The sequence below is a fragment of the Sander vitreus genome, chromosome 4, assembly GCF_031162955.1.
Source record: "Sander vitreus isolate 19-12246 chromosome 4, sanVit1, whole genome shotgun sequence".
Lineage (NCBI taxonomy): Eukaryota > Metazoa > Chordata > Actinopteri > Perciformes > Percidae > Sander > Sander vitreus.
This window is the reverse complement of record NC_135858.1, coordinates 16,229,405-16,256,787: the sequence shown is the minus strand read 5'-3', so window position 1 is coordinate 16,256,787 and position 27,383 is coordinate 16,229,405. Positions and strand designations below refer to the sequence as shown.

Genomic DNA, 27,383 nt, shown 5'->3' with positions numbered 1-27,383 from the left:
TTAAATGCCTTGAAATAATAGTATACTTAATCTATCTTTTTTTTTGAAAGATTTTTTAAACCAATGATTTTGAATCTGGTCTTCATTACATTATATAATTGTACTTGCCAATATTCAATCAATTAATCTAATAACGTACTAACATGACAAACCATGTGGGACCGAAAACACTGCTTGAAACCATTGGGTTTGGCTTGTGACCCCTCATCATCTGAAATCATCTTGATACCTGTCAGATTAATTTTATTGACTTCTGACCCACTGCTCTAAACTACGCCTGGGGCCCACGCCTAAATCCTTAATCACCATAAAAGTTCTGAATCGAATGATTAAGGTGTGGGCCTTAACATTTGGGGATAATCCTAAAATACTAATGATTTCTTTTTTTCTTTGTTTTGAATCCTTTAGATAAAATAATGAAAGAAAACAGGACCAGCTGTAGTCCATAGCCTTGGATGTTTGCCTGATTCCTCAACCTAAAGTCATCATGGAGAAATCCTTGGCAGAGTTAAATAAAGCTGGCTCCCGCTCAACATCATTGCTGCCACCTGAACCGGTGGATATCATTCGCAGCAAGTCATGTTTCCGTAGAGTAAGGCTGAATGTTGGGGGGCTCCCACATGAGGTCTTGTGGCGAACGTTAGATAGGTTACCACGAACACGTTTGGGAAAGTTAAGAGATTGTAACGCCCATGAGTCTCTGATGGAAGTGTGCGATGACTACAACCTTGAGGAGAATGAGTACTTTTTTGACCGACATCCAGGGGCGTTCACTTCAATTCTGAACTTCTACCGCACGGGTAAGCTGCACATGATGGAAGAAATGTGTGCCCTGTCGTTCAGTCAAGAACTCGACTACTGGGGCATTGACGAGATCTACCTGGAGTCGTGTTGCCAGGCGAGGTACCACCAGAAAAAGGAGCAAATGAATGAGGAGCTCAAACGAGAGGCTGACAATATGAAAGACATAGAGGGAGAAGAATTTGACAACACTTGCTGTGCTGAAAAACGAAAGAAACTTTGGGACCTTCTGGAAAAGCCTGGCTCATCTATTGCAGCAAAGGTAACTGTCATGAATGTTGGGTGTAAGAGATGTGGCTGGGATATTACTACAGGTCCACACACACACACACACACACACACACACACACACACACACACACACACACACACACACACACACACACACAGACACACACACATACACACAGAAACATGCAAAACTAATGGCATTTACATCATCCTGTGTTAATAGTGCAAATTAAGATGATTCCTTATTCCTTCCATTACCTGCTCACATCATAGCACTCATTGACATATGTCATTGTGAGCATGTTAGCATGCTGACTTTAACATTTAGTTCAAAGCACTGCTGTGCCTGAATCATAGCCATAATGACTGCCGTTTTGAAGCCTTTGGCAATACATGCGTTGCCATTTTGTTTTTTTGCAACCGGATGCGACAATTTTTGACGAGAGGTTAGAGCTAGGGAGGATGATGCGCCCAAGCCAAGTGTTGTTTTCAACATTTCTGAAGAGGGTCATCCAGTGGCGTTTTACCTGCTGTTAAACACGGAACTCCAGGTATTGCTGCCATGCATCTGCAATGTACGGTGGAACAGAAAATCAGCAAACATTCTCTTAAGTTACCAGCAAACGCTAGCGGAAGGTAGCTAGCTTGGTTAGGCATTTCTAGGCGACCAAAGGGTCCCAATTAGCTTTGATAGCGTGAAAACACACAGAGAGGGTCAAAGTTCAAGAAACACGGACAGAGGTTGGCGTGTAGCCATGCCCCTAAAATTCGTCAATTTTAAAATAAATGGGACCATTATTTACAAAATGAACATCATGCTGTATTGAAAAAGACTTGAAAGTAGCGATTGAGGCCACAAACTCATTATGAAAATGTTTATTGAGGTAATAAATCAAGTGAGAAGTAGGGTCATTTTCCCATAGACTTCTGTAAAAACAGTTGTTTTTGCAACCCCTATGGAAATTAGATAGAATGTAGGTTTAAGGCACTTCTGTATTGGCTTCACTTTTCAGGCCCGGAAGCTTCATCCATTATTATTATATGGCCTGAATACAGCCTCACAGAGATGCAAGCATGGCTGCAGACTCTTAATCTTGTTTTTATAGTGCGTCGTACTTTGACATTTTAATACATGATTAAGTAAGTAATTGCCTTTGGATGTTTGTGGCATTTTGAAATGAACTTACATGGGATGTTGTAGTTTTTAGATCACTGAATCCTTATGTATAGGCCTACCATAAAAATGCCTGTGCACAAGACCACAACATTTGCACCATGTAGTGAAATGCACTAGTTTTAGACCTACAAATGCATTTTTTAAGATTATTTTGTGGGCTTTTCCACCTTTATTTAACAGGACAGGTAGGAAGACATGCAGGAAATCGTCACGGGTCAGATTCGAACCCTGGACCTCTGCATTGAGGCATAAACCTCTCAGTGTATGTGCGCCTGCTCTACCCACTGAGCCAACCCGGCCACCTACTAATGCATTTTAAAAGGTGTGCACACAATGAGTCAATTAGGACACCTCTGTGTGTTGTGCTTTGGTGTATACTCATGCTTTGATTGTTTCAAGGTTGGAACACAAAGTAAAAAGTGGTAATGATAGAAAAAGTCAGTTGATGTGATCTATCAGGGTGGATATTGTTCAAGAACTAGGGGAAAAAAAGCATGTCTGAGTCTTACAGTGAAAGCACCTTGCTGGATGCCTCGCTGTTAACCATCTTTAAAACATGACACAAGCGTCATTATCTGTATCTCCTTTAATGCTCTTATTACCAGACTTGTAACAAACGGCCATTGCTATATCATCACTGCAGAACCATTGTATACACCTTCAAAAACACACACATACGTACAAATGCACAACCATCCAGACATGCACACCTGCATGTGGCATACACTTTGTGTGCTGTTCATGCATCAATAAATCATTTAAATATAACTTAGTTGCCCTCGCTGACAACATGAAATACATAAAAGTAATTTATTTTGATTGTCCTTTGCATTGTGTTTGTGACAACCCCACCCTGCATTATTCTGAGCCAATTGGATTTGAAATATTTTGCAGAAGGCTGGGATATTGAATTATATCTTTGTGTACATAAACAACAAGTCGGAAATAATTTAGGATTATTTGAATCATTTGGATTAATCAATGCTTGGGAGGAGCACTTTTTTAATCAATAGAGCCTGCTTGTGACATGTCATTGCACATATTTCAATAATCAACTACAGTAAGACAGAAACGTTAGAAACCCAGAAAAAGGTAGTTTGTAACTGTGGAGCTTATCTCATGATTAAGTCAAGTTAAGAAATCAGTCAAACCATGCTCTAGCAATTTATTAGCAAATAATTTAGGAAAAAGAAAAATGACAGCAAAGCAGCGTGTGTTAATATCATGCACTATTTGATGAGCATTTTGTTTTGTGTTGAATGCCACCAGGCGTAATTAGATGTTGAAGTTCTCAACCTATGGCATAATATTTCCTAATCAAATAGCTATGCTGAGCGTACTGACCTCTATCAGGTATTCACTTTTAGTCGGTACAAAAAGACAGAGTTGGACCTCAGCTGGCCTCTCAGGGAAACACAACTGTACCCGTCAACCTGGGAGACCACAGCAGTGTTAAACATGAGGAGCCTTTGATCTCACTCTTTTAGGTTGGATTGGAGGGATCAAAAGGACACTGACTCTTTCTCACACTGTTAAAGGGAGTGGCGTGCCTTGTTTGGGAAACGTATAGGAAATTAAACTATTGCTTTGCGGTGAGGAGTAATAGTAATCAAAGAGATGTAAAATCAATGTTTATTGTGTTAGAGCTAAGAAAGTGCTGTAGCCTACAAAAAGGAGATGACCATTGAGTCGACTGTACGCTGATGTCTCCATTATTGCACCCTGATATCTGCAATTCATCAAAACATCACTGAAGAACAGTTTTGAAGTGCTTAACCAAGATGGGTACTCTTCCCTTTGAATAATAACACAGCAAAGAGCTTGCGCATATTGTTTTCTCCAAATCTAAAGCTCTCAATAACAACCAACTGATGAGTGGGTGCAGTGCTTCCCATTAAAAAAAAGTGTTCATCATCTCTTCTTTTGGCATATTATACGCTTATAGCGGAGGATAGCTTGCCAGAAAAAAAGCGCAACCTTGGCACAGCAAGAGGCAGAGTTCATCAATTCCTAATTAGCTTTAAAGAGCAATGTGAAACCACTGACCAAACTACTAAAAGGCTTTAGTAGTATTGTCTTAGTCTTAGTGACTAAGACTAAGACAATACTTAGTCTTATGACTAAGACAATACATCAACCCCTATCAATGGCATTGATAGGGGTTGATGTATTGTCTTAGTCATTTTTTAATAGGCTAGCGGTAGCTAGCTAGCTTGGTTAGGTATTTCTAAGGGTCCCAGTTAACTTTGATGGCATGAAAACACACAGAGAGGGTCAAAGTTCAAGAAACACAGACAGAGGTTGGCGTGTAGCCACGCCCCTAAAACATCCCCTGCTTTATCGTCAATTTTAAAATAAATGGGATCATTATTTACAAAATGAACATCATAGTGTATTGAAAAAGACTTGAAAATAGCGATTGAGGCCACAAACTCATTATGAAAATGTTTAGTGAGGTAATAAATCAAGTGAGAAGTAGAGTCATTTTCCCATAGACTTCTGTAAAAACAGAGTTGTTTTTGCAACCAGTGAAGTCGCCCCCTTATGGAAATTAGATAGAATGTAGGTTTAAGGCACTTCCGTATTGGCTTCACTTTTCAGGCCCGGAAGCGTCATCCATTATTATTATATGGCCTGAATACAGCCTCACAGAGATGCAAGCATGGCTGCAGACTCTTAATCTTGTTTTTATCAGAAAAAAGAGCAACCTTGACACAATAAGAGGCATAGTTCATCAATTCCTAATTAGCTTAAAAGGGCAATGTGAAACCACAGACCAAACTACTAAAAGCATTGATAGGGGTTGATGTATTGTCTTAGTCATTTTGTAATAGGCTGGACCACACTGTGGGCTTGTCAAGCGGCCCAGTTGTGACCACAGACTGTCACATGCTCATCAGCTGTGCTGTCCTATGGGTCAGAGATGGAAATATATGTGTAACAGCCCATAAACAGATGGTAAATGGTAGAGTTGAGCACAAAACAAATGGTTACCAAGCAACAAAAGTCTAATTTTATCATCACTGAAGGAGTGGGTACTGAACATTAGAGTAGGTCTATTCGTGGTTTGTTTGTGTGTGAGTGTAATTGCACTTCTGCTTAGTTACCATATTGTAATGCCCTGTCGTCCTTCCTGTCTCATTTTCCCCTCACTGGCTCATATCTCTGCTTCCTTCCTCCCATTCTTCAGGCTGCTCCACTATACCCCCGACTAAATGTCAGGGAAATGTCATGTTAATTATTTTCCAGGAGACTCCGGACCCAATTTGAAGCTGCCCTCCCTCTCTGTTTACATTCTTTGTAAGCCACAGCATTGTCTGTCTCTTGGTCAAATCAGATTTGAGTCACCATAAAATAAGATTGTGTCTGTCCGCTGGCAAAGCAGCACCTAACAGTCAGATTGGTGCCAAGAAAAACCCCTAGTCACCTGCAGTGGCATTTATGTAATGTCATCTCAAATGTGGGTGGTTTCTTGTCATAATTAATGCTAACAAATACCAGAACTATTAGACGTCAGTAGATTAGGGTGCTGAGAATATCACTTAACAAGCAAATAAATCCTTCATTTACAAACAAATCATTAATCTAACCCTGTTCATTTGGCTTGCAATGGGATCACACTAGCTGCGACCGAAAATCGGGCCAGGGGCGTAAAATCAATGGCCCCTTTCCTACTTTTTACCCCCACTACTTCCTGTGCCCTTGCTCGGACTACAACCATCTTCAAACTCGGCCTTCATTTTGATCTAAACTAGCCTACACACAAAATGTTAAATGTTGATTACACAAATTTTTGCCAGCAGAAGAAGATCCATACTGAAAAAACATTGTAAAATATTTTGCCTAGGTTTTTTAAACTTTAAAAAGCTGTTTTGACCCATAACATAACAGTAGGGTTAAAAGGTACAGAATTGAATAATCTTATTAATTATTAGGATACAACAGTACAATATTTACAATTTTGAGTAAAATTTGGAATTTGGAAATGATTAGAAATATTTCCCTCTCCAGGACCTCTATTAGATGTAGGGGTATCTGAAGATAGATACACCAAGCCCAACTTTATATATTCACATTTTCAATGTTATATAAGAGATTCTGTTCAAAGCTTTATTGGAGAAATATAATTCAGTATCAACATGGGTTTGGCTTCAACCAATTTACAGAAGAAACCAAGGCTGAACATGATTGTTTCTGTCAGTTTTGCTCCTCTCATGTCACACTTAACATGACATATAAATGCGGTTTGGCTATATTCCTACTCACAAATCAGTCTGCAGCAGAATCCGAGACTTAAAACAACCAAACTAGAATCAATCACTATTTCTGACAGCTGGAAAGTCACAGTCAGTCACATGGTTGATGATGTACAGTATAACAAGTCACATAAAAACAAGACTAGAATGCTGTGTTCCAACTTTGGATCATCCAGAGTCTGCGTTTCTAGATGAAATATCTCATGAAAGACCAACAATTCTTGTCCTATTTTAAAGTCTGTTATAAATATAGTTTTCGTTTCCACAAATCCCACAAATCATTTTGCAGAGGTCGGAGCATTCAGGCAGTCCTCATTCATAATTTTTCTGGAAGGCTAGACGGCATCATGTGGGGAAGAGGCACAGGTACAGCCTAGCCTTCGTATTCTTGTGAAGATCCAGCCCTGAATTTTTTTAAAGATTTGAGTCAGGTTTTATAGCTATAGCATTGAGATGGCCCGTCACCAATGACCGTCTTTTGACAGATATTCTTAGTTTTTTATTTCAGTGCTGCTTTTTGTGACTGTTATAGGACAGCTGAAGACAGGAAAGACAGGCCAGTTCAAACACTCTCTCTCTGTGTGTCTCTCTCTCTCTCTCTCTCTCTCTCTCTCTCTCTCTCTCTCTCTCTCTCTCTCTCTTTCTATATAATAGGGCTGTCAATCGATTAAAAAATTTAATCTAATTAATTACATACTCTGTGATTAATTAATCGAAATTAATCGCATACATAATTAATGGTGCCTGAACCGATACTTTTTAAGAAAGTAAAAAAGAAAAGAAAAAAAAGTGTACTAAACAACAGTTGGTGACATTAAAGAACGACTTGTTTATTGCTAAGGCCATATGGTCAAAATGAAATGTTTAATAATAATGTATAACAATAACAATAACTTATTTCACTAGTAAATTGCTGTTGAACGACAAAAACAACCACGAGATGGTAAAGGACATTTACAATAACTTCAAATGCACCACAACGTTGGAGTTTACCAGTTTCATTGACCGACGGCAGCTGCAGATTGTTACATCCCGGTTTTGAATCCTCTACAGTAAAACACAGTCAAACTTTACACCGTTTAGCGTTAGCTGTCAGCATTGTAACCGTGTTTAATCCAGCTACTAGCTAGCGGTAGGCTAACGTTAGCTGCTGTCGAGTATATTGTTAACTAGCGTCATGTACAGCGGTGTTTGTGTTACCTGTATCGTCTTCAAAGCATCAGAGAGAAGCGCAGACATATCAGTGGCACCAGATTTCGGTAGGCAGGGTTGGCAGGAAGAATATTTTTACAAGTAAATGTTCCAATTAATGATCCAGGCAGCACATTCTCGTCTCTCTCCTTCATTTTACAGTCGAATGGTGGCTAGAACGGCTCCGGGTCAAACGTCAATATGGAATGGATTAATTTGCGTTATTTTTTCTCAGATTAATTAATCGAAATGAACACGTTATTTTGACAGCCCTACTATATATATATATATATGTTTTTTTGGTTGATGAGGTAGCACTAGGACATACATTTTTGTATACCTATGTGTACTTGATAGGGGATTTTGGGGGGAAATAACATATCAGACTTTCCCAGGCTATTTGGCTGTCACTTGTCAAAGACTTACTCTCCCACAACACTGATCCAATCTTCACCATATGTAAGGAAAATAATCTTCTGGATACCTTCATCATGGCATATAAACAGCCCTTTCGTTCTCCAAAGTGTTTGGCTGTGACCTGAAAATGAATGTGTAATGAGGATATGGAATAAGGAAGGCAGCCATCTCTCTGCATTATAAGATCATGATCATAATTGCTCAGTAGATACACAAAACCCTTAATATGCCACCATCTATCTAGTTTCGCATTGCCAGACCTTCCTCCACAGCGCTGCGGAGGAGGGTCTGGCTAGTCCAAACAGCATTCTGTGATGGGAGCGGAACTTGCTCTGGTTTATTGGCATGGCTTTAAAGAAATCACAATCGTCTTGGGCTAAGTGCCGCACGGCGCCCCGGTGCCTCTGCAAAATATCCTCGGGAAGGAACTTATTTTGTTGGAACGTGTACGTTCAAAAGTTGTTTTAGTCGTGCAACAGAAAACTCAGATTGGACAGATAGTCTAGCTAGCTGTCTCAATTTACCCTGCAGATATCTGAGGAGCAGTTAACCATAGTCCTCATTAATCCACCTGAGTTTTAAATTCCAACACAAAGAAAGCGTAAGGTAACAGACATCCGGCTGAAAATAAGGACATGCGACGGAATTACCAGCGGCCACGGAGCAATCCTGGAAGTGGAAGGTCGTGGATATAGACTACCATCTATCTGGCTAAAGGTTAGGTCACTTTCTGGCTCACAACATTCTTGGACACAATGCTAAAAATACTGAGTTTAACAGATCCAAAAAAACTATTCTTGTCAATTTCAATTAAAAAATGAACTGCTATGAGTGTTGTTAAAAAGGTTCTCTGTTATGAACAGACAGCAGCTCAGCTTCTTACACTTTAGCCGTCTAGCCTTTGAATGTAGAGGTTTGCAAGCTCTGTTATTTATTTTACTGTTACAATTCTTTTAATTCAATTCACATTTTTGACACATATAGCATTGATGTAAATACCATTAATTACATTTTACTCTGAATGTCAGCCTTAATCTTCTGGGGTTATCAGTCTGAATAGGAGGGGGGGTTAAAGAATCCATTATAAACTCCAGGGATACATTAGAAACTGTACTATGCAAATATAGACGTGTGTATGTGAGTGTTCTCTTAACAGAGTCAACAAAATTGGTCAAAGGTGAGTGCTGTTAATCAATTCCCTTAGCTCTTCCCTTTCAATACATATATATGTTAAATGCACTATAGCTAAAACCAAAATATGGACTAATTAAGGTTCGAGATTTTGAATTTATTTCAACTTTAACCTTCAGAGTTTGCAGCAACGTTTTTATAACTGCATTTGCATCAGACTTCAGGGCAAGTTAGAAGACACATAACCACTCAGAGACACATTGTTACAGGCAGAGACAGTGACCGGCATAAAAGCAATCGTTGAGGCACTCAATCTCAGTGTACACATTATCCCAGCGTATACTGTATCTCTGCACCAAACAAACCCAGACAACACGTACAAATAACTTTGGTGGAATTTGACAAGGACATATTTGTTTTGTAATCCAACAAATATATCTTGATCCAAAACACTTAAACCTGCATTTATTCATTTTTGGGCCACATCGCGGTTGGTGTAAGCATACGATTAAAGTATCATCACTGTATAAAGTTGATATGGTGAACGTGTTGGCAAACGGTTGCGTCTTCTTACATCCAGCAGACACAGAGCAGCATTAGCATTCAGTCGTATCTCTGGCCATCTGACTGATGTGAATTATTTTTTTGGTCTCCACCAACTCTTGAAGGAAACATCAGGCTCTTTAGTTATCCTCCACTGTGTTCATTAGCTAGTCGCTAACTTTGACTGCCGTTTAGCGCTGAACAGCTTACAGTGCTTTTGTGCTGATAACAGCCTGCTTTAGCCAGAAAACCAGAACAATGCTAACAGATGCTAAAATATTCTTTTGCGCTGAGGAGAACTACAGAGGTGTGACATAATTATCTCAACCGAGGGACTCTTTTCACATTATACTTAATTTGATCAATTTGTAATATACAAATATATATCTTTACATACTTTTAGGGAAAGCACCCATAGGGAAAACTCAGTAGAGTGCAGATGTCCACAAAGGCCTGATAATATCCTCCACTTAGCTGTTACTGTCACAGTCAACAGTCTGCTGGGTGGATTACACAAGCAGTGGTTTGGCCAGATGGTGACAGTAAAGGAAAGGTGATTGGGTTCTCACTGTTTATTTCTGTTGGCAGTGTCATTGTGCCTCACCAATATTTTACTTTAGGTCAGGAGATTTACTCATTAGAAAGTTGAATATTCAGGCTGATGGTTGCAATAGAGAGAAGGTCATGGAGGTCTCCAAAATCAATGTTTCTTCTTCTGAGAAAACTGAATGTTCATGGCAAATTTCACCCAGCCACATATAAATAAACAAACAAACAAACAAACAAACACACAGGGGAACGGAAGTGAATACATAAATACATTAGCGGTTGTAATTATCATTTGATGTGTTTGGGGTACATTATGTGATGAGATATTTAGTTTTGTTTTGTTGGATTTCTGGGTGATTCTATAGGGATTATGGTGTGGGATAGGCAAAAATAAACCTTGGCTTCAGCCTATTCCTGTTTCACTACGGTGGCAAATTGTGGGAAAAAATTGTTTCTTTCGTGTATGTTAACTGAAATAAAATTCATCATCATCATCATCATCATCATTATACGAGGGTGCAGGCCATATGACCAAGGAAGATAGAAAGACCAAGTCACAGTAAAGATTATCAAGATTTTGGTCATCAGCCATGCTATCTTTTCACTGTTTACTTGATTGATATTCATATGTGGAATTGGTTCATGTTAGACAGAGGTTTTGGAAAGAGTTTGGGACTATTTAGTATCAGTTTTAATATTGTGCTGCATGTTTTAACGTGCATTCACTGTTAGCGTGCAGAGATCTGATTCTCTGGTTGAGTCGTGTTAGTGAGTATTTTATAAGTCATGTCAGACATTTTGTAGTGAATATTTCAGGATTTGTAGTGACAACCCAGCTTTTTAGGCTTGCACTGGAGCACAGCTTTGGTACACTGTATTTCTGCTGCAGAATAGGTTTAGTAAGGACAGTTTGTTAGTTTTTCCTCTATTTACAATTGCAGAATTTATTTCTGTGAGATCGAGTGATCTGGGTTGTCAACTTATGATGTATTGTTTACATTTCTGTTTCTTATGGGGAATCAATATGCGTCATAGGATTGTGTCTGTATGGTTCATGACAGCAACAATAATTTCTTTAATGTTTTCACTATTCCGAATTATTAACAATTCCTCATTTAATTATTAAGGTTGACTTTAGATTATGCTGTTTGGACCTTCACATCACACACATAAAAAATTGCTGTATTTATGAAAAAACAACATATTCATATGGTAACAAAACCATAATTTTAGCATTCCACAGGCTTTTTATTAGGATTGCATACATGGGATAAGTTTCCTGTGCTATTATTATTATTATTATTATTATTATTATTATAAAAAATATATGTTTTAACTTAGTAAAAAATTGTTTCCAGACTGTTAATCAGGATATTATCGATTCAATAACAGGACTGTCTCTTGACTAAATTGCACAACTCCTAACAAGTTAGAAACCTAGATGTATGAACCTAGAACCTAGATAACCTAAAATCTTAGTGATTGGGGGAAGGTCTTTCATAATCACTTTAATGAAGAATATTAGCCATTTGGGTTTGCCTTTGGATCAGATTCAATTCTAAAGGACAAGGCTCAGCCACATTCCCAGAGGCTAATAGAACAAAAGCATCTGGATAGTATTTTGTTTCTGCTATGAGAGCAAAAACAAAAGTTCAGCATCAAAGACCCAAATCTTCTAAATTGATTCTCATTATGAGTTGTCTCGATAGACATGTCTTTTTACAACAAAGTCATTATGGGATACCGATGCCAGCCTGTTCACAGGGGGGGAAACGCATGTATAGTTAAAATAATCATAAAATATTTAGCATTTTGAGCAATTTGAGTGTAGACAAGCACATTTACTTAATACTCTTAATGTCTTAGCTTATCATAAGACAGTGACCAACGTGTGGATCCTCAACATAAAGCCATTTGTTTCATCCCCTTTCCTCTATGGAAAAGGGGGGCCTTGGCAGTGTAGTAGTTAGTATATTTTATTGAAGCCATGGCAGTTTTAGTCTTATGGTTGGAGTGACTTGCAGTCTAACAATACATCACAACAATACGCCACAAGTATGATGTAAGTCAGTAAGTGAGTGATTAATATTGAAAGTTAGTGTCAGTTTCCCCGAATCAGTGCTGACACTCAAGAAGAGTGCTCATCAATGTATGAACTGTAAAACACTGATGTCATTTGAGCAACAGTGTTTCCTTTTCTGATGATCAGCAGGGAAAAATAGCCAAACTGAAAATTGTGTCTTTGATTTCACACCTCTGGAGGGTTAGCATGGCAGCAATAGCTTTCTCCTCTGTCTCACTGATTGTGAGGTAAATCGTTAATTAGCACAATGCCACAGGGTACAAGCAACAAGCCACTCTAAGGTGTGCTTGCTGTTTTGCAAGACAATTGTGTGTTTCTTGCAAGAAACCTCTGCCAAATCAATGGTCCAATTTTGAAGAATGAAAAGCCTATACGTGAAAATAAAATGTGCTATCATCAATGTGAACACAGACTTTGAGTTAGGAAAGTTGAATTTAAATTCAAAACAACAGACAGAAGAAGGAAAGGCCAGTTTCATGCAGTTTGCATATACAGTAGATTAATAAATTAAAATCAAGTAGATTTACAGTAAATTGGTGTTATTTTTATAATTTGCACTATAATCTATAAATGATAACCATGCCATGTCTAGTACTATGAGTCACTACAATGAGAAAATCACCTGTTGAGTGAATGATGAGTACATACAGACACTAGGCAAATGAAGGTGGCTCGGTTGGTGCACACTGTGATGGATATATGGATTGGACATTGGACCTTTGTCATGTCATTTCCCACTGTCTTCATTGCACACTGTCCAATGAAGTAGATAATAACCAGTAGATAATAACCAGTTCAGTCAGTTAAGCCACGTGGAATGGTTGATTTTAGTATGCACTCAGAGTTGATATTTGATGTCCAGTCTCAGGCCTCTGAGGTGTATATCATGACCTTTTATGTCTGCGCTATGCAATTTATGGGATATAAAGTAACATGTATATGTGATTGTTTTTTGTTTATGTTTTATTACCCTTTGTTCATTTCCTTTTTTCACCATTTCTTACACACACAACACAGCAGAGTGGCCCTGAGGCAGCTGCTGGCCGTGGCCGTGCAGAGAGGCCACGTCACCATTACTGTGATGTGCAACCCCCTGCACACCATATCTGATACTCAACATCTATATGTGTGCACAGAACAACAGGGTCTAAATCAGTACTCTCAGGTCCAGAAGCTGCTCCAATTGTTGTAACAGTCCCTCACTGGGACTTGTAGTAAGGTGAAGGAATGACTTTGAGCAAAGTGTTAAGGGCAGAAGCAGAAATAGAATCCACAAGATGAGGGAGAAACCTACATTAACGGGCCATGACTACTGGTGCAAGACGCCTTTCACCTTGACGGGCACTTTCACCTGGGACTACAGTATTTTCAAGTTTCAACACGCAAGCCTAAATGCAGGCACACACACACTCATACACGCAAAACTCACACACACATCATCACAATTACAGTATCTTTTGCATTTTTTTATTTCTAGTACCAATGCTTCTCCTAAATTCAAATTGAACATTTGCTAAGCACCTCCCCCAAACAGTGATTGTCCAATCATAGCTTAGCAGCCGTAAGGCACTGGCAGATCTGTCAAGGTTTGGAGTTCTCCACATGCCAAAAGCAGTGTGCATAGGGGGCTGTAGTAAAAGTGATAGCGTTTAAAGAGTTTGGACGTAGGTGTCTTTTATGTTAATTCAAAACCAAAATACAAAAGCAAAAGTGTTAGGAATTGATTAAACAGTGTAATTGTCTGCTCTAATGTAAGCTAAAAAAAAAAACATTAGCATATCCAGCTTACTAGCTTAGTGTTACTTCTGGGGCGAAGGAGCATTTAAACTACATCATTTTGTTGGGTTAAGGGATACATAAAAAAAGCCCTGTTTACAATAGCACAACCACTCTGTAGAATTCTAGTAATCCTGGATGCTACTATATCAGAGTTTAGGGTAACGTTAGCGGCTTTGTCCAGCACTTTATTGAATTTAGGTACATTTTCACTCCAGCAACCCTAGCCAAACTCGTTATCTGAGATATCAATCAGTCTTCATCCTAAAGCTCTATCTCTAGTAATGTGTACACACTGATTTTTTTTTGTTTATTTTTTAAATACAAAACAATAATATAACCTCTGTCTTGCTTGTCCAAGTGCGTATTGTTAGAAGAAACTAACAATTTGATCGTAGATTAACTCGTCAGTGAACAGATACATTTTCATCGGCAATGACGGTTGTTTAACAATGAAGACTGCTATTCCCATGATCCCAAGCAACATCAAAACGTCATCAAAAACTCTGTGTTTCAATTTAGAGACCCATAGCGGCAGCAAATTACATAGCGTACATTTTAGAGATTGTCCTTGTGAAACAAGTCGGCTGGAAACCTTAAAAAGTCAGCTGGAGACGGCGTTTACAACCAGCTCACAAAGCTACTGTATCTTAATTACCTAGTTACCAGCTGATCAAATCTGGTTCCTAGAAAGCTGGAAAATGCTTTTATCAACTACAATGTGATAAATGGAGTGGAATGCTTGACATGCATGGCAACAGAAACTAAGGGGGAGGCGGAGTTTGTGATTGGTTAATTATTCTCTTGCACGTTAATTTACATTAGTACAGCACAGAGCCTCCTATACATGCTACAGTAATTGAATTACACATTAAAGACGCATATTGTACTCATCCTTGTTGAAATGCTATAGTATGTTTTCACATGTTCCTCTTGATCCGACGGGTAGTTGCATCACAGTCAGGATGGTTATTGAATTATTTCAGGACCAATACAATAGAGGCTGTTTAGGTACAAAAATCTATGCTTATAGTTATCCAGTTACTAAGGATTTGCATGTTAATCTGAGTATAACTCTCAAAGGGATTAACAGCACTGACACTGAATGTCCACTGAGCCTTCATAAACTAATGTGTAATGAAATATGTTGAGTGCAATGTTACGCCGTTAGTAAGTAGAATATCTGCAGTCAGGATTAAGAGTATTGCTCTTGCTTTGTGAATACAATATGTGACATTCGCATCTTCCAGTCTAGGTCGTCCAAGTCCTGTCTTTGTCTCTCTGTTTTTGAATGTTTTTGTGCTCTTTCCATGTCTCTCTTTTATTTCCCTTTTCACTGCCGTCACTAAAATGTTCAAGAAAAAGTTCACTGTCGCTATCACCATGGCAACTGTCTTTTCTTTGATGCTAAGACTTGCAGCTGCCTTCTATTCAGGCATCATTGTTGATTGACTGTATATGCGTGTCTATAGAGGGGTTGTGTGTGTTGTGTCCTGCGTCTGCATCTCTCTTTGCATTTCAAATCAATGCTTCGCTCAAGCTTACATTTTCTTTCTGTGCTGCTGTCTGCAGAGTATACCATGACATTCTCTGGTTTCTGTAATAAATAAACAATCATGGACTGCAGGACTGCGTGAACTGCATGATACATTCACTATTATTAGACATTATATAGACAATATCCTTGAACAATGTGATAGACATGCCTCTTTATAAATATAGTAGTTTCTGTATACTGTGAGTGCAGTGCATACAGTAAGATCCTAGTGATTTTGATTGTCAGCGTGTTACTGTTCACCATTGCTAAGGATGAGTTATTTTGTGCAGTGGGGAGACTACCATGGGGATAAGGTGAGATTTTTTTAGACACTTAATGGACAGCAGAAACAGGTTAAGCTTTTCCACACATCCCCTTACCTGCTATAACTGCTCTGATATTTCCTCAATCCAGAAATGCCTCTACAGAACCATGACAAAGCTGTCTTTCATCTCCTTCTAATAAATGCTGCTCTGAGTTAAAATCCCTGATGAAGACAGGCTTCTTTGTTGTGCCAGAGCAGATCCTATATTGTTTCTATTTATACAGCCACCATGGACCAGTCAGAGTTTAAATATAGATGCTGAGTCTGGATTCTCTTCTTCATCTGAAATGCATGAATAATTGAGAGGCAGAGAAGATTAGGTGGGATTCATTCAGGAGATAGATGGTCCAGGCATAGATTCCCTACCTACATTAGTGGTTTACTGTATGGGGGTGCACTTTGTGCATGCAAGCACTGCATGAGTCAGGGAAAGTTTTGACGGAGGCCCAAACAAAAATTTGTTCAAGACTTTTCTATGACCTCAAAGTACGTAATGTTTTAAAGGGATAAATAAGAAAAATAAGAAATAAGGAAATAAGAAAATAAATAAGAGCTAATAATACTCAGAGTTGAAGCAAAGTCGAAGGGCCTCTAATTTGACTTAATATAATTCTGTGCTCTGAAAGACGCATAAATATATCACGCTTATGTGACTTTTGTAATACATGTGCAGATTGTTCAAGCAAATGACTCTTTACCATCACATTTACAGAAACAAATCCGTCTGCAGGAGTAGCTGCCAATCCATAACATACAAGGAGTTTAGAAGTGCAGTTTCCGTTAAAGAAGCAAGTCACGTTCATACAGTAGGTGTCTAGTTTGAATCTACAGGCCTGTGCATTTGTGTAGAAAGCTGAACTGCCAGAAGCTCCCTTAAAGAGCAACAAAATACATCTTATTCATTTTGGCAAGATGTGGGAGGTTAAGAGAAATGAGGCTCTGCTGTTTAAAGTTACAAGCAAAAGTGATGTAGGGTGCGGAGACTACAGCTGAGCCACTGCAAGTGTGTGTGTGTGTGTGTGTGTGTGTGTGTGTGTGTGTGTGTGTGTGTGTGTGTGTGTGTTTAAGCTATCATGCTGGGGGAAATGTGGAAGACAGTCTCCTCCCGTCTCCATGGAAACCACATCTCTTTCACAGGCAGAGAGGCAGAGCCCTTCTACATTCAGAATCAGGGTGTGAATTATTCCACATTATTTAACTCTCATATTATTACTCATACTATTGATCACTGACAATACAATTTTGAATAAGATGAAAAGCAATGCTGTGGTTGTGCGGAGCCTGTTAATCCAATCAAAAGCTATGACAGCTTAAGTGTGGCATACAATTTAAACATCTGCCCTTGAAGAGGGTGTCTGGCAGTTTTAAAGACTGAAGGAGACTTAGTAATTGAGCACTCTTTCACTTTTAAGAAAACCATGTTAAAAATGTATGGAAAGAAGGCAGCACAGCACCTGAAATACAAACAGCAATCTGACACAAATAGGAAATAAACCTAGAGATAGAACAGAGACTAGAGCAGTACAGATGGTTCAAAGCTAGGTGAGCTTTAATAAGGTACATATCGGGGAGAGAAGGAAGGAAATTGGGGCGGGAGGGAGAGACGGAGAGGAGACTCTGTTAGACTTGCTTTTCACAAGCAGGTCCACGTAGCCACCTCCTGTCGAGCTTCAAGGGGGTTGTCATGGTGACAGTGGCTGGCAGTCGAGGCTGAGAGAGTGTTGCATGGTATCCCTGTGGCCTCGGATGTGGCTCAGGGGATGATGGGAAAGCAAGTCAGCTAGTCAGGGGATCTTAATGATCAAGCAAAACCTGGATTTACTCACCCGAAAATAAATACACCTTTACGAAAACCATTTTCAGTCCATGCCTATTTAAGTGTTAAGTGAACGTTACCTGTCATTCTTAGGTGGGTCTAATGTGTTTCCCTGGGTGAGTGCTGGCAGAGCTAACAGACAATGGTCTTGGGATTCACAGGAACAGGAACTTCCACTACTAAAGCACAGCAGTGTGTCTGTTGCTCCTGTTGCTGCTAATGAGAAAGGTGCCAGCCGGAGAACTGGGAGTCTGGGAGTTCCTGAACTGTCACTTGGGATGCCACCTAACTTAATACATTGTGAGAACTCACTAACCTGAGCAGTACCTAACCAAAAGTGGCTGAACCAAATAAACAACGAAATCAAACCTAAAACCAAGCTGACCTACAAACCATCAAGAATGCAGATAAAGCTATGCAACTATAACAACTCCTACAAATGAAATGTTAAACTCATAAGTAATAAATCACACTCTTGCTCAATTTGAGGCACTCAGGGGTTTTGTTGCTGATGGTCTGGTGTAACCAGTAGCTTATGGTGGCTAAAACAAACTAAAATAAACTTAAGATAGATATTGCTGTATAATTGACATTTCTGTGTCAGTTGACCCATTCTATACTTCCACCACTGCTAAAGTATGCTTTAGCATTCAGCATTATTCCATAATTGTTACTTGTGACCATACAGTAATGGCTGCTGTTACATACGTTACATATGTGTCTGTCATGACCTGACTCAGGTGGTCATAACAAAGAGGGAGACAACACCATGTTAAATATTTAAGCAATACTTTATTAACCCAAATTGGACCAAATTAGACCAAATTAACTATATACAGAATGAGATGTAGAAATCAGTGGAGGCAGTGGTGTAGGGTGTGCATGAGTGAGTGTGTGTTGGTGTTGTAAAGTGCAAACTCAGCAAAGGGCAAACCTAGGATAGGATAAGATAGGATAACATAACCAAACCAAACCTTGGTGTGCCTGTGGAGACAGCAGGGAGAGAGAGGGGAGAGTCAGAGGATACTGCAGCTTAGGAAGCCTCAGCACACCAGAACCAGGTGAGGTGAGTTACTCTAATTAGTAACCTGCAAACAGGAGGCACAAGTCAGGACACACATTTACAATGTAGAGAGGAAAAACACTCAAATGACACCAAAGGGCCATCACAGTCTCACTTTAAAGCTGGACTAATTAATATTATTATACTAACAATGAATCAAATGACTAATGTGAAAGGAAACCCACAGAACACCAACCCAACTCATCTTACTCTACAGTTCCCCCCCAGGTCTACAGAGCATTTTTAGCATATTTCAACTTCAACAAAGAAGCTCTGATAGACGCACTGTATGCTACCAAATGGACAAACAAAGTTAACGACTAGCTGGTGCATTTAGCAGCTAAAGAGTCAAAATCATTTCTTTACGATTTGTAAATCAGCGATGTAATGGTTAACATCTACCATAACATAATACTACTCTATTTTTTAAAGTCTTTATAAAAAGTGCAAAGGTTCAAGGTTCCGTCCTTGTTAGACGAGTGCTGGGGAGACAGATAAATGGACCCGACCCTGACAAAACCCAATGTAGCACAAAGAGAATTAATCACAGCTGCTGGGACACAGCCAACATAAAACCAGGCCATCATATCTAAACAAGAGCTGGTGGCAGAGCAAACAGCAAGTACAACAACTACAGGAATGACTAGTTGTAAATTAATGACTGTTTCTTCTCGCTGAGCCCCAAGTGTACGTGTCTCTGGAGAGCAGAAATTGTTTTGGTGTATGTATAGTGTATGAGCCAATAGTCCCTGTGCAATGACTGTCATGTCTGAAGGCACATTCCCTCTCCCATATATGAAATAATATCTCTCCCATATGACTCAGAGGAGAATGTCACAGGGCTGTGTATGTGTTTGGGTGGTTTTTCAGGGTGTCATTAACACCAATTATGTCCCGGATATTTTTTCAAACAGCTGAATGGTTGGCTGGTGTCACCTTGTCTGATAGAAGATGGCTGTCTGTGTGGACTGTTGAGTCTACAGAGCCACACGACAATATGCAATCAGAGACGTAAACCAGTGTGGCTTTGTTTGAAGTCACAGTGGGATTTCCTGTCAATCTGCTCTCGCTCTCTCTCTCTCGCTCTCTCGCTCTCTCTCTCTCTCTCGCTCTCTCGCTCTCGCTCTCTCGCTCTCTCTCTCTCTCTCTCTCCATCCCTTGCACACATGTTGTCTTTCCTCTAGCTATAAATATCTCCCTCCCGTCATCTTGTTTTCCCTTTAGTAGGCCACCAAGGAGCACTCGCTGGGAGTCACTCACTTTTTGTGTCCATATAATCTAGTTGCAATAATAGAATATCCATCATAACTCACTTGCACGACATTAAATGACATAATTTAGGGTGTGGCCATTATTAGCATTTTTCTTGTTATGTGTGCCTCTGGGTCTACTAAGAGTCTATAAATAGCTGTAATGGTGTCATGTCTAGAGCTCTGTTAACCTTATCCGAGACATGTTTTTGTTTGCAGTCTCCTTTATGTGCACTGAAAGATTTATCTCAGATTTACCGTGCAATATTTTGATGAAATTAGCACCCTGTGACATTAAACAACCCAGGATAGACAGAGATAAAGACAAGCTAGGCAGTGTAAGTGAGTACAGAGTGTGTAAAGACAGGAGCATCAGGGACATAGGCCAGTGAGAAATGAGCAGGGTTTCCTTGTGGAACTTGACCTCATAACCATAATGTTACACAGCAGCACCAGTGTGCCTTCATTAGCGACCTTTTTATAGCTTCTCAATCCTATTACCTCTGCACTTTTTTGTCCTGCTCTTAGAGATACAATCTCCTACGGCTTCACGTTTTGGGATTTGTTGTCAGCATCCTTTTTCTGACTCATTATAATTCTGTTGCATCTGGTACTCAATAAGTGAACTTTAACAGTTTTACAAAAATAAGTACAACCTCACATAAGTAATACAACATGTTATTTAATTTGTACAAAAACTGTCTCTTTAACAAGATCATACTTTTCCTGACAATGCTGCAGCCTCTCTATCAATTCAGTTTTGTGCTGCACTTCAGCTCTACCTTCGCTCTCCGGCCCCAGCACCTCTCTGCTCTTGAAGTGTTTGATTCAAATAGATTTTCTCCAGGGCAGGAGGAGATGAGCACAGAGGGGAAGAAAATCAACAGATAGGGTCATTATTCATGTCTGCCGTGATGCTATGGCAACAGGGACCTCCTGCTCTGATTGGTCGTAGATAAGGTTGCCTCTTTAGCCCTCATTTTTACTCTTGGGAGTGGACTCCGAATTTATTAGGCTGCTGTCAGAACCTGCGCTGTCAAACACCTCTTAACAACAGTTGCTGTTGCTCTATTCCTGCTGTTGTGCTTTAATTTCCTCTGGATGATATAGGGAAACCCCGCATCATGTGCTCTACGCCGGCCTTTGGTCTGTTTGTTTACACAAGTGAGTGTGTGTTTAACCAGTAGATCCAGTTTGTGGATGAGGTTTTGATCAAGCTTAACAAGAGTAGGGAGGAGGAAATTATATATATTTTTTATGATTTAATTAAATCACTCTGAAATAATTGATTCCTATATTAAATGTTATATGGGTGTCTTGTGAATGTCTCTTATGCCTTTATTGCATTGTTGACTAAGCTGCACTCATTTTTTGTGATTCTTTAAACTTTTCTCTGATTTGTTTCATCATATATCATCCTAACCTCATTCGTGTAGGCTGTTGCCAAAACAGGCTGTGTTCCAGCTACAACCTCCTACTCATCCTTCAAGTTGTGCTGTTCTTCTTGGAGTCATTCAGGGTTAATATAACAAGTATAGACTATAGTTCATGAAGTAATCATGTCCTTGGTCCACTAAAAGAACAAATGCTCACCTGCCACATTGCTCTAGCTGAGTTCACTGCCCTATGGTCAGTTGGCTAGTCAGTAATCAAATTATGTAATGCTTTGTTGTGTAATACCTGCGTACTGTATAAGCATTAATATGAGCCAAACTGTAAAAAAAAAAAAAAAAAAGATGGACACATTTCCACCAGTGACTGTGGTTTCCACTTCCTCCCACTGTACAAAAGTGAAACCAAAATATCCAGGCACCCAGGAAGTGCGCCGGGCTTTAAAGCAAATTGAACATAGAGGCCAGATTGTGAAATTGCAACTCCCGGGCTGTCATTTGATGCCCTCTGGCCCAAAAATACTTTTCCCCATAGAGTTACATGGCAAAAGACACGTCTGTAAATCAGTGGATAAATGTTTGTTTTTTAGCGTCACAACCCCTGGGACAGTGTTGTAGTCAAGTCACCATTACCTGAGTTAGAGTCCAAGTCGAGTTACAAGTCCAGAGAATGGCGTCTCGAGTTGGACTCAAGTCCAGGACTCAGGTCCTTCATCACTGCCCGTGAAATGACTTGTTGTACTCACAGAAATTGATCCATTCGGTCCGGTAACATTTGGAAAGTCTACAAGAACCACCCAATTAAATCATTTTAGCCCCATTCAAGTAATTTTAAATGCTAAAATGGAAGTAAGTCAGCGGAGGTCTCTAGTACACCTGCTCTATGGGCCGCACAATGCAGAAGTAGTGCTGATCCTCCAGGTAATTTGGCTCCATGATGGCATCATGCACTGAGCAACTCTCATTAACGGAGCTCAGCCTTGAACACTGTATCCAGTTCTTTAAATATATCCATGAAAATATCCCAGATATGGGCGCCGCCATCTTGTAATTTTGGAGTCTGCGCAGTAGTAATCGGGCGGTGGAGCCACAATATCGAAGTCCCACCCATATATGTCAAAACTTGGGCAAACACAATCAAAATATATGCTTGTGTACAGTATATACCCCTAATTGAGAAAAAATACATTTTATGTGATTTTGTTAAACTGACTAAACTTGTTTAATCTGTGATTCGACATCAATGAATTCATGGTTTTAAACAAAGTGTCTCAACTGTTACAGAACAGCAGTAGTGCTTTCAGTTGTTACTGTAATAAGAAAATATGCCCTATACACATAAAGTACCACCACGTACTGCTTGTTAGCATGATTGGTGGAGTGTGTGTGTGTGTGTGTGTGTGTGTGTGTGTGTGTGTGTGTGTGTGTGTGTGTGTGTGTGTGTGTGTGTGTGTGTGTGTGTCAGGGTGCTGCTTTTTGACAAACTTCCCAGTTCACTGTAGTGTGTAAAGTGAAACAGGCATCATCTGGTGCATGCAGGTGACAGGTAGTGATAGGCATTTCCCATCTAAATTTCTAGAGAGACCATTAAAGGCAGAAACCTTGAATACCATGAGGATAATGTTTTGTAACCCTAGTTTTATAATCACAGAGCCCTGAAGCCTTTCACCTTGCTATTTTATCTAGCATCAATGTCCCTGATTTGTTGGATACTGAAGGGTCAGCACTGTGTCAAAATGGTATGGCTTGTCTGTTTCTCTCTGCAACTTCATGCAAATGTCAGTCCAGAAGAAAGTGGTCAAGAGTCCAACTGTGGTTACAGTTCATAACTTTTGCAAAGCCACTACATGGCTTTAGACTGTTTTTTTAACATGGAAATATCCTAACTCCAATTTCGTAACTGTCCTTAAATTGTATTTTTTTTAAAACCATCCACCTAAAGAGAAGAGTGTTTCTTCATTTATTAAATATCTGACAATTGGAGACATGGAGAATATTTTCTTCAAGGCACACATACTGTATTCTGTGATGTTTTTGCTTTTGTCTATTGGTTACTTAAACATACTTTTTCCACTCAAGCAAACTCACTCACGTGGATAAGCTTGATAAGTGAGTCATGAATAAATAAATGGTCTAAGTCAATCTAATCCATTAGCTCTTAGCCAGTCATACACTTCAGGCATTTATTGAAGGTTTTTTAGACTGTAAGCTATTAGAATTATTATTAGCACTTTCATACTGTAATCAAAACCTATTTTAATACTGTACACTGAATGTGCACTTATTGCATTTGGTGTAATTGCCTAATCAGAATAAGGAATTTATGTTCAAGTGCATATCTGATTTCCACTGATTGATGTCATTTCCTGATCCTGCAATCCTTACTCATATTACTTTTATAAATTTGTCTTTCAGATCCTGGCCATCATTTCCATCCTCTTCATCGTGCTATCCACCATTGCCTTGTCTCTGAACACCCTTCCAGAGCTGCAGGACACAGATGAGTTTGGCCAGTCCTCAGACAACCCACAACTGGCACATGTGGAAGCTGTATGTATTGCCTGGTTTACCATGGAGTATCTGCTTCGCTTTCTCTCCTCACCCAACAAGTGGAAGTTCTTTAAGGGTCCTCTGAATGTCATTGATCTGCTGGCCATCTTGCCCTACTATGTCACCATATTCCTGACAGAATCCAACAAGAGTGTGCTGCAATTTCAGAATGTCCGCCGTGTGGTTCAGATTTTTCGGATCATGCGTATCCTGCGTATTCTGAAGCTGGCTCGTCACTCCACAGGCCTTCAGTCTCTGGGCTTCACTCTTAGGAGGAGTTACAATGAGCTGGGCCTACTCATTCTTTTCCTGGCCATGGGCATCATGATCTTCTCCAGTCTGGTGTTCTTTGCTGAGAAGGATGAGGAAGATACAAAGTTTAAAAGCATTCCAGCTTCTTTTTGGTGGGCTACTATTACTATGACCACAGTTGGCTACGGAGATATCTACCCAAAAACCCTACTGGGAAAGATAGTGGGGGGTTTATGCTGCATAGCTGGAGTACTTGTGATTGCCCTACCTATTCCCATTATTGTAAATAACTTCTCTGAATTCTACAAAGAGCAGAAGAGGCAGGAAAAAGCACTTAAACGAAGAGAGGCCCTAGATAGGGCAAAGAGAAATGGTAGCATTGTCTCAATGAACTTGAAAGAGGCATTTGCTCGTAGTGCAGAACTGATGGATGTGGTTGTAGAGAAGAGTGAGAGGCCTCATGACAACCATTTCTCTCCGAGCCGTTGGAAATGGACCCCCAAGAAAGCTGCATCAGAGACAAGCTCAAACCGTTCCTTCAACGCCCAGGAATTAGGCTCTCCCAACAAGGCCAGAGACACCAGTCCCCAGAGGCTAAATGTTCAGAAGTTAGAGGAGATGTACAACCACATGGCCAAGACACAATCCCAGCCAAACCTCAATGCTAAAGACAGAGGCTCCAGAGTTGGCAAACAGAGGGATGAGATAGAGCTGGGGGCCATCCAAGATCATGGACCCCCGGTGCTCGGAACCAGAGAAGGAGTGGGGGACATGAAAAGCTTGTCCAGTATTGACAGCTACATCAGTTGTGCTACAGACTTCCAGGAGAATCCACGCTTCCCCCATAGTCCAGCAATGGACCTTGGTCTTCAGGAAAGCAATCGGTTCTCCCACAGTCCGGTTACAGCTTTGTCCCAGCACGGCAGTGCAAAAACAGGCCAGCAAACCACCAGGGAGCGTGAACCCATGCTGACTCCTGTGTCTATCACAAAGCCCTCATGCTCAGAGAATGCACGTAGATTCTTCTTTTCTGGCAACTCCTCAAAAAGCCTTATCCCCAAAGGAGGCTGGCACAACGACGGGGGGTCAGGCCCGCCCACGCTCTCAGACAGCTCAGTCATATCAGACCACTCTCTGTTAAGCCCAGAAGTTTCTGTCTACACCACTGCCAGCAGCAGAACCCCACCGAAGTCCCCAGAGAGCACTACCCTAGCCGCAACTGTCTTCACCTTCCACGACTCCTCCATCAGCAAATACATTGATGCTGATACAGATGATGATGAGCACAACCGCGACATCTCTGACGCCAGTCCCTCAGAGCGTCTTTTGGCTGGTTCAAGCCCAAAACGCAGCATCAACATCAATTACCAGAAAGGTGTCAACCATTTTGAAGCAGCCCAAAAAGTGCTGGGCCAGAACTGTCTGTTTCCCATTGAAGGGATTCGTGGGGCAGCTCATGAGAATCATGTAGGTCCTGAGATGGCACGTAGACCAAAGGTTGAGAGGGGGCGTCAAAATACTTTAGATAAAAGCCTTTGAGGTACAAGTGCAGCAGAAATAAACAGGAAGCTGGAGTGTTTGTGATGGAGACACTAGACAGACTGAAACACTCTATAAGCCAGAGACAAAGCAAGAGGAAGGGACAAAGGATCTCACCGAAACATTTGACAATTTACCTGAGCATGCCACTGGGCACTACGCTCAGGGTCAATATGTGTGGTGAATACTCTGGGAGAAAAAAACACTTAAAATGGAGAATGTCACTGCCCCTCCTTCAACTCATTCCTATTAGTGGTATTACACAAAACAAAAGAGCACTCCCAGGTAGCCAATGGGTCTGTTAAGAGATCCTCGTCGAAGCAGATTCGAGAAATTGAGATGTGCTTATTGGTGTAACTAAACTGAATGATGATTTTAGCAGCAGGGGGATATCTCTAAACTCTCCCGGAAAAGAAAGCCCAGCTGCCCACTATCCCATTACTGAGTCCCATTTCATTTTGTAGTCTTGGAGATACAGGAGGGGACCTAGAAGCCAATAAGCTACTTACTTGTGCCCTCCATTCCAAAAACTGGCCTTAGTCATTTACATTTGTAGGGGTGTGCACGTCTGAATAAACTGTAAGCGTGTGTGTGCATGTGTGTGAGTGAGAATGAATGTTGATGGGTGATCTAATGGTAATTCATGTATACACACTCTTGAGATTGTCTTACCTGATTTATTTTTATATAGATAAGAAATATGTGATTTGCTAGTCTGCTGTGTCATAATCATATGTGAAGAGTAATCCTGTATAAGGTTCAATGTCTTGGCACAGATGCTGCAGTTATCAGAGGCTCCAGCCCATCATCCATTATAATGAGCGCTCTTTCTTGAACAGTATTTTGCCAGCCCCTATGTTATCATGTCATGATGAGATTCAGGTCACAGATGATACTCTCAAATCTTGACCAGTGAATATTGTCTTAGCACCTCAGTGTCATTTTTAAGGGATGGTAGAGGTAGTGGACCAAGAATATTTGATATGGGCTAACATAAGAGCCAGTAATAAACAGCTTGATTGCTGCATAAAGCGCACATTTATGAAGCATGCATCCACCCATCTGATCAACATACAAAAACATGAGACACTTTTAAAAATGAAATATATGTAAATCCTCTAATGTAGTTTTTATCTTTACAGCACATGACTACTGACATAAAGTTTAGATTCCAGTAACAGATGTTCAGCATGCATTGGCCTTCCTTTGACCAACATGAAAGCATTCAAATAGCTCACACTCGCAGATAATGGAATTTATGTGTATTTGATACTGAAAGCCGGGGAGTTTTCCCTCTCTACTTTGTTCCCTTAAACTGTAATGGCACTAAATATACACCACCAAGTTAACTTTACTATAGGGCAGTTGAAAATGCCCGACCAGATGAAACCCATGCATGAGCACACACACACCCACTAAAGATACATACAGTTATGAAAGAAAACTTTCAGGAGACATAGATATACTTAGTTTCCATGGTGACAGCTGCTGTCCTCAAAGGCTGG

The 27,383-nt window shown here is 40.1% G+C and overlaps 1 protein-coding gene across 1 annotated transcript; it reads left to right on the top strand.

Annotated features, from left to right (window-relative positions):
* Positions 1 to 426: 426 nt before the first annotated feature.
* Positions 427 to 26,841, top strand: kcnb1 (potassium voltage-gated channel, Shab-related subfamily, member 1). Its single transcript, XM_078247471.1, has 2 exons — positions 427 to 1,063; positions 23,953 to 26,841. The coding sequence occupies exons 1-2, from the start codon at positions 488 to 490 to the stop codon at positions 25,876 to 25,878; spliced, it is 2,502 nt and encodes an 833-aa protein (XP_078103597.1). The 5' UTR covers positions 427 to 487; the 3' UTR covers positions 25,879 to 26,841.
* The last annotated feature ends 542 nt before the right edge of the window (positions 26,842 to 27,383 follow it).

Coding starts and splice junctions, on each gene's coding strand:
- kcnb1 (XM_078247471.1), top strand. CDS start 488: ATGGAGAAATCCTTGGCAGAGTTAAATAAAGCTGGCTCCCGCTCAACA. Junction 1,064..23,952: donor GCTCATCTATTGCAGCAAAG/GTAACTGTCATG, acceptor TTTGTCTTTCAG/ATCCTGGCCATCATTTCCAT.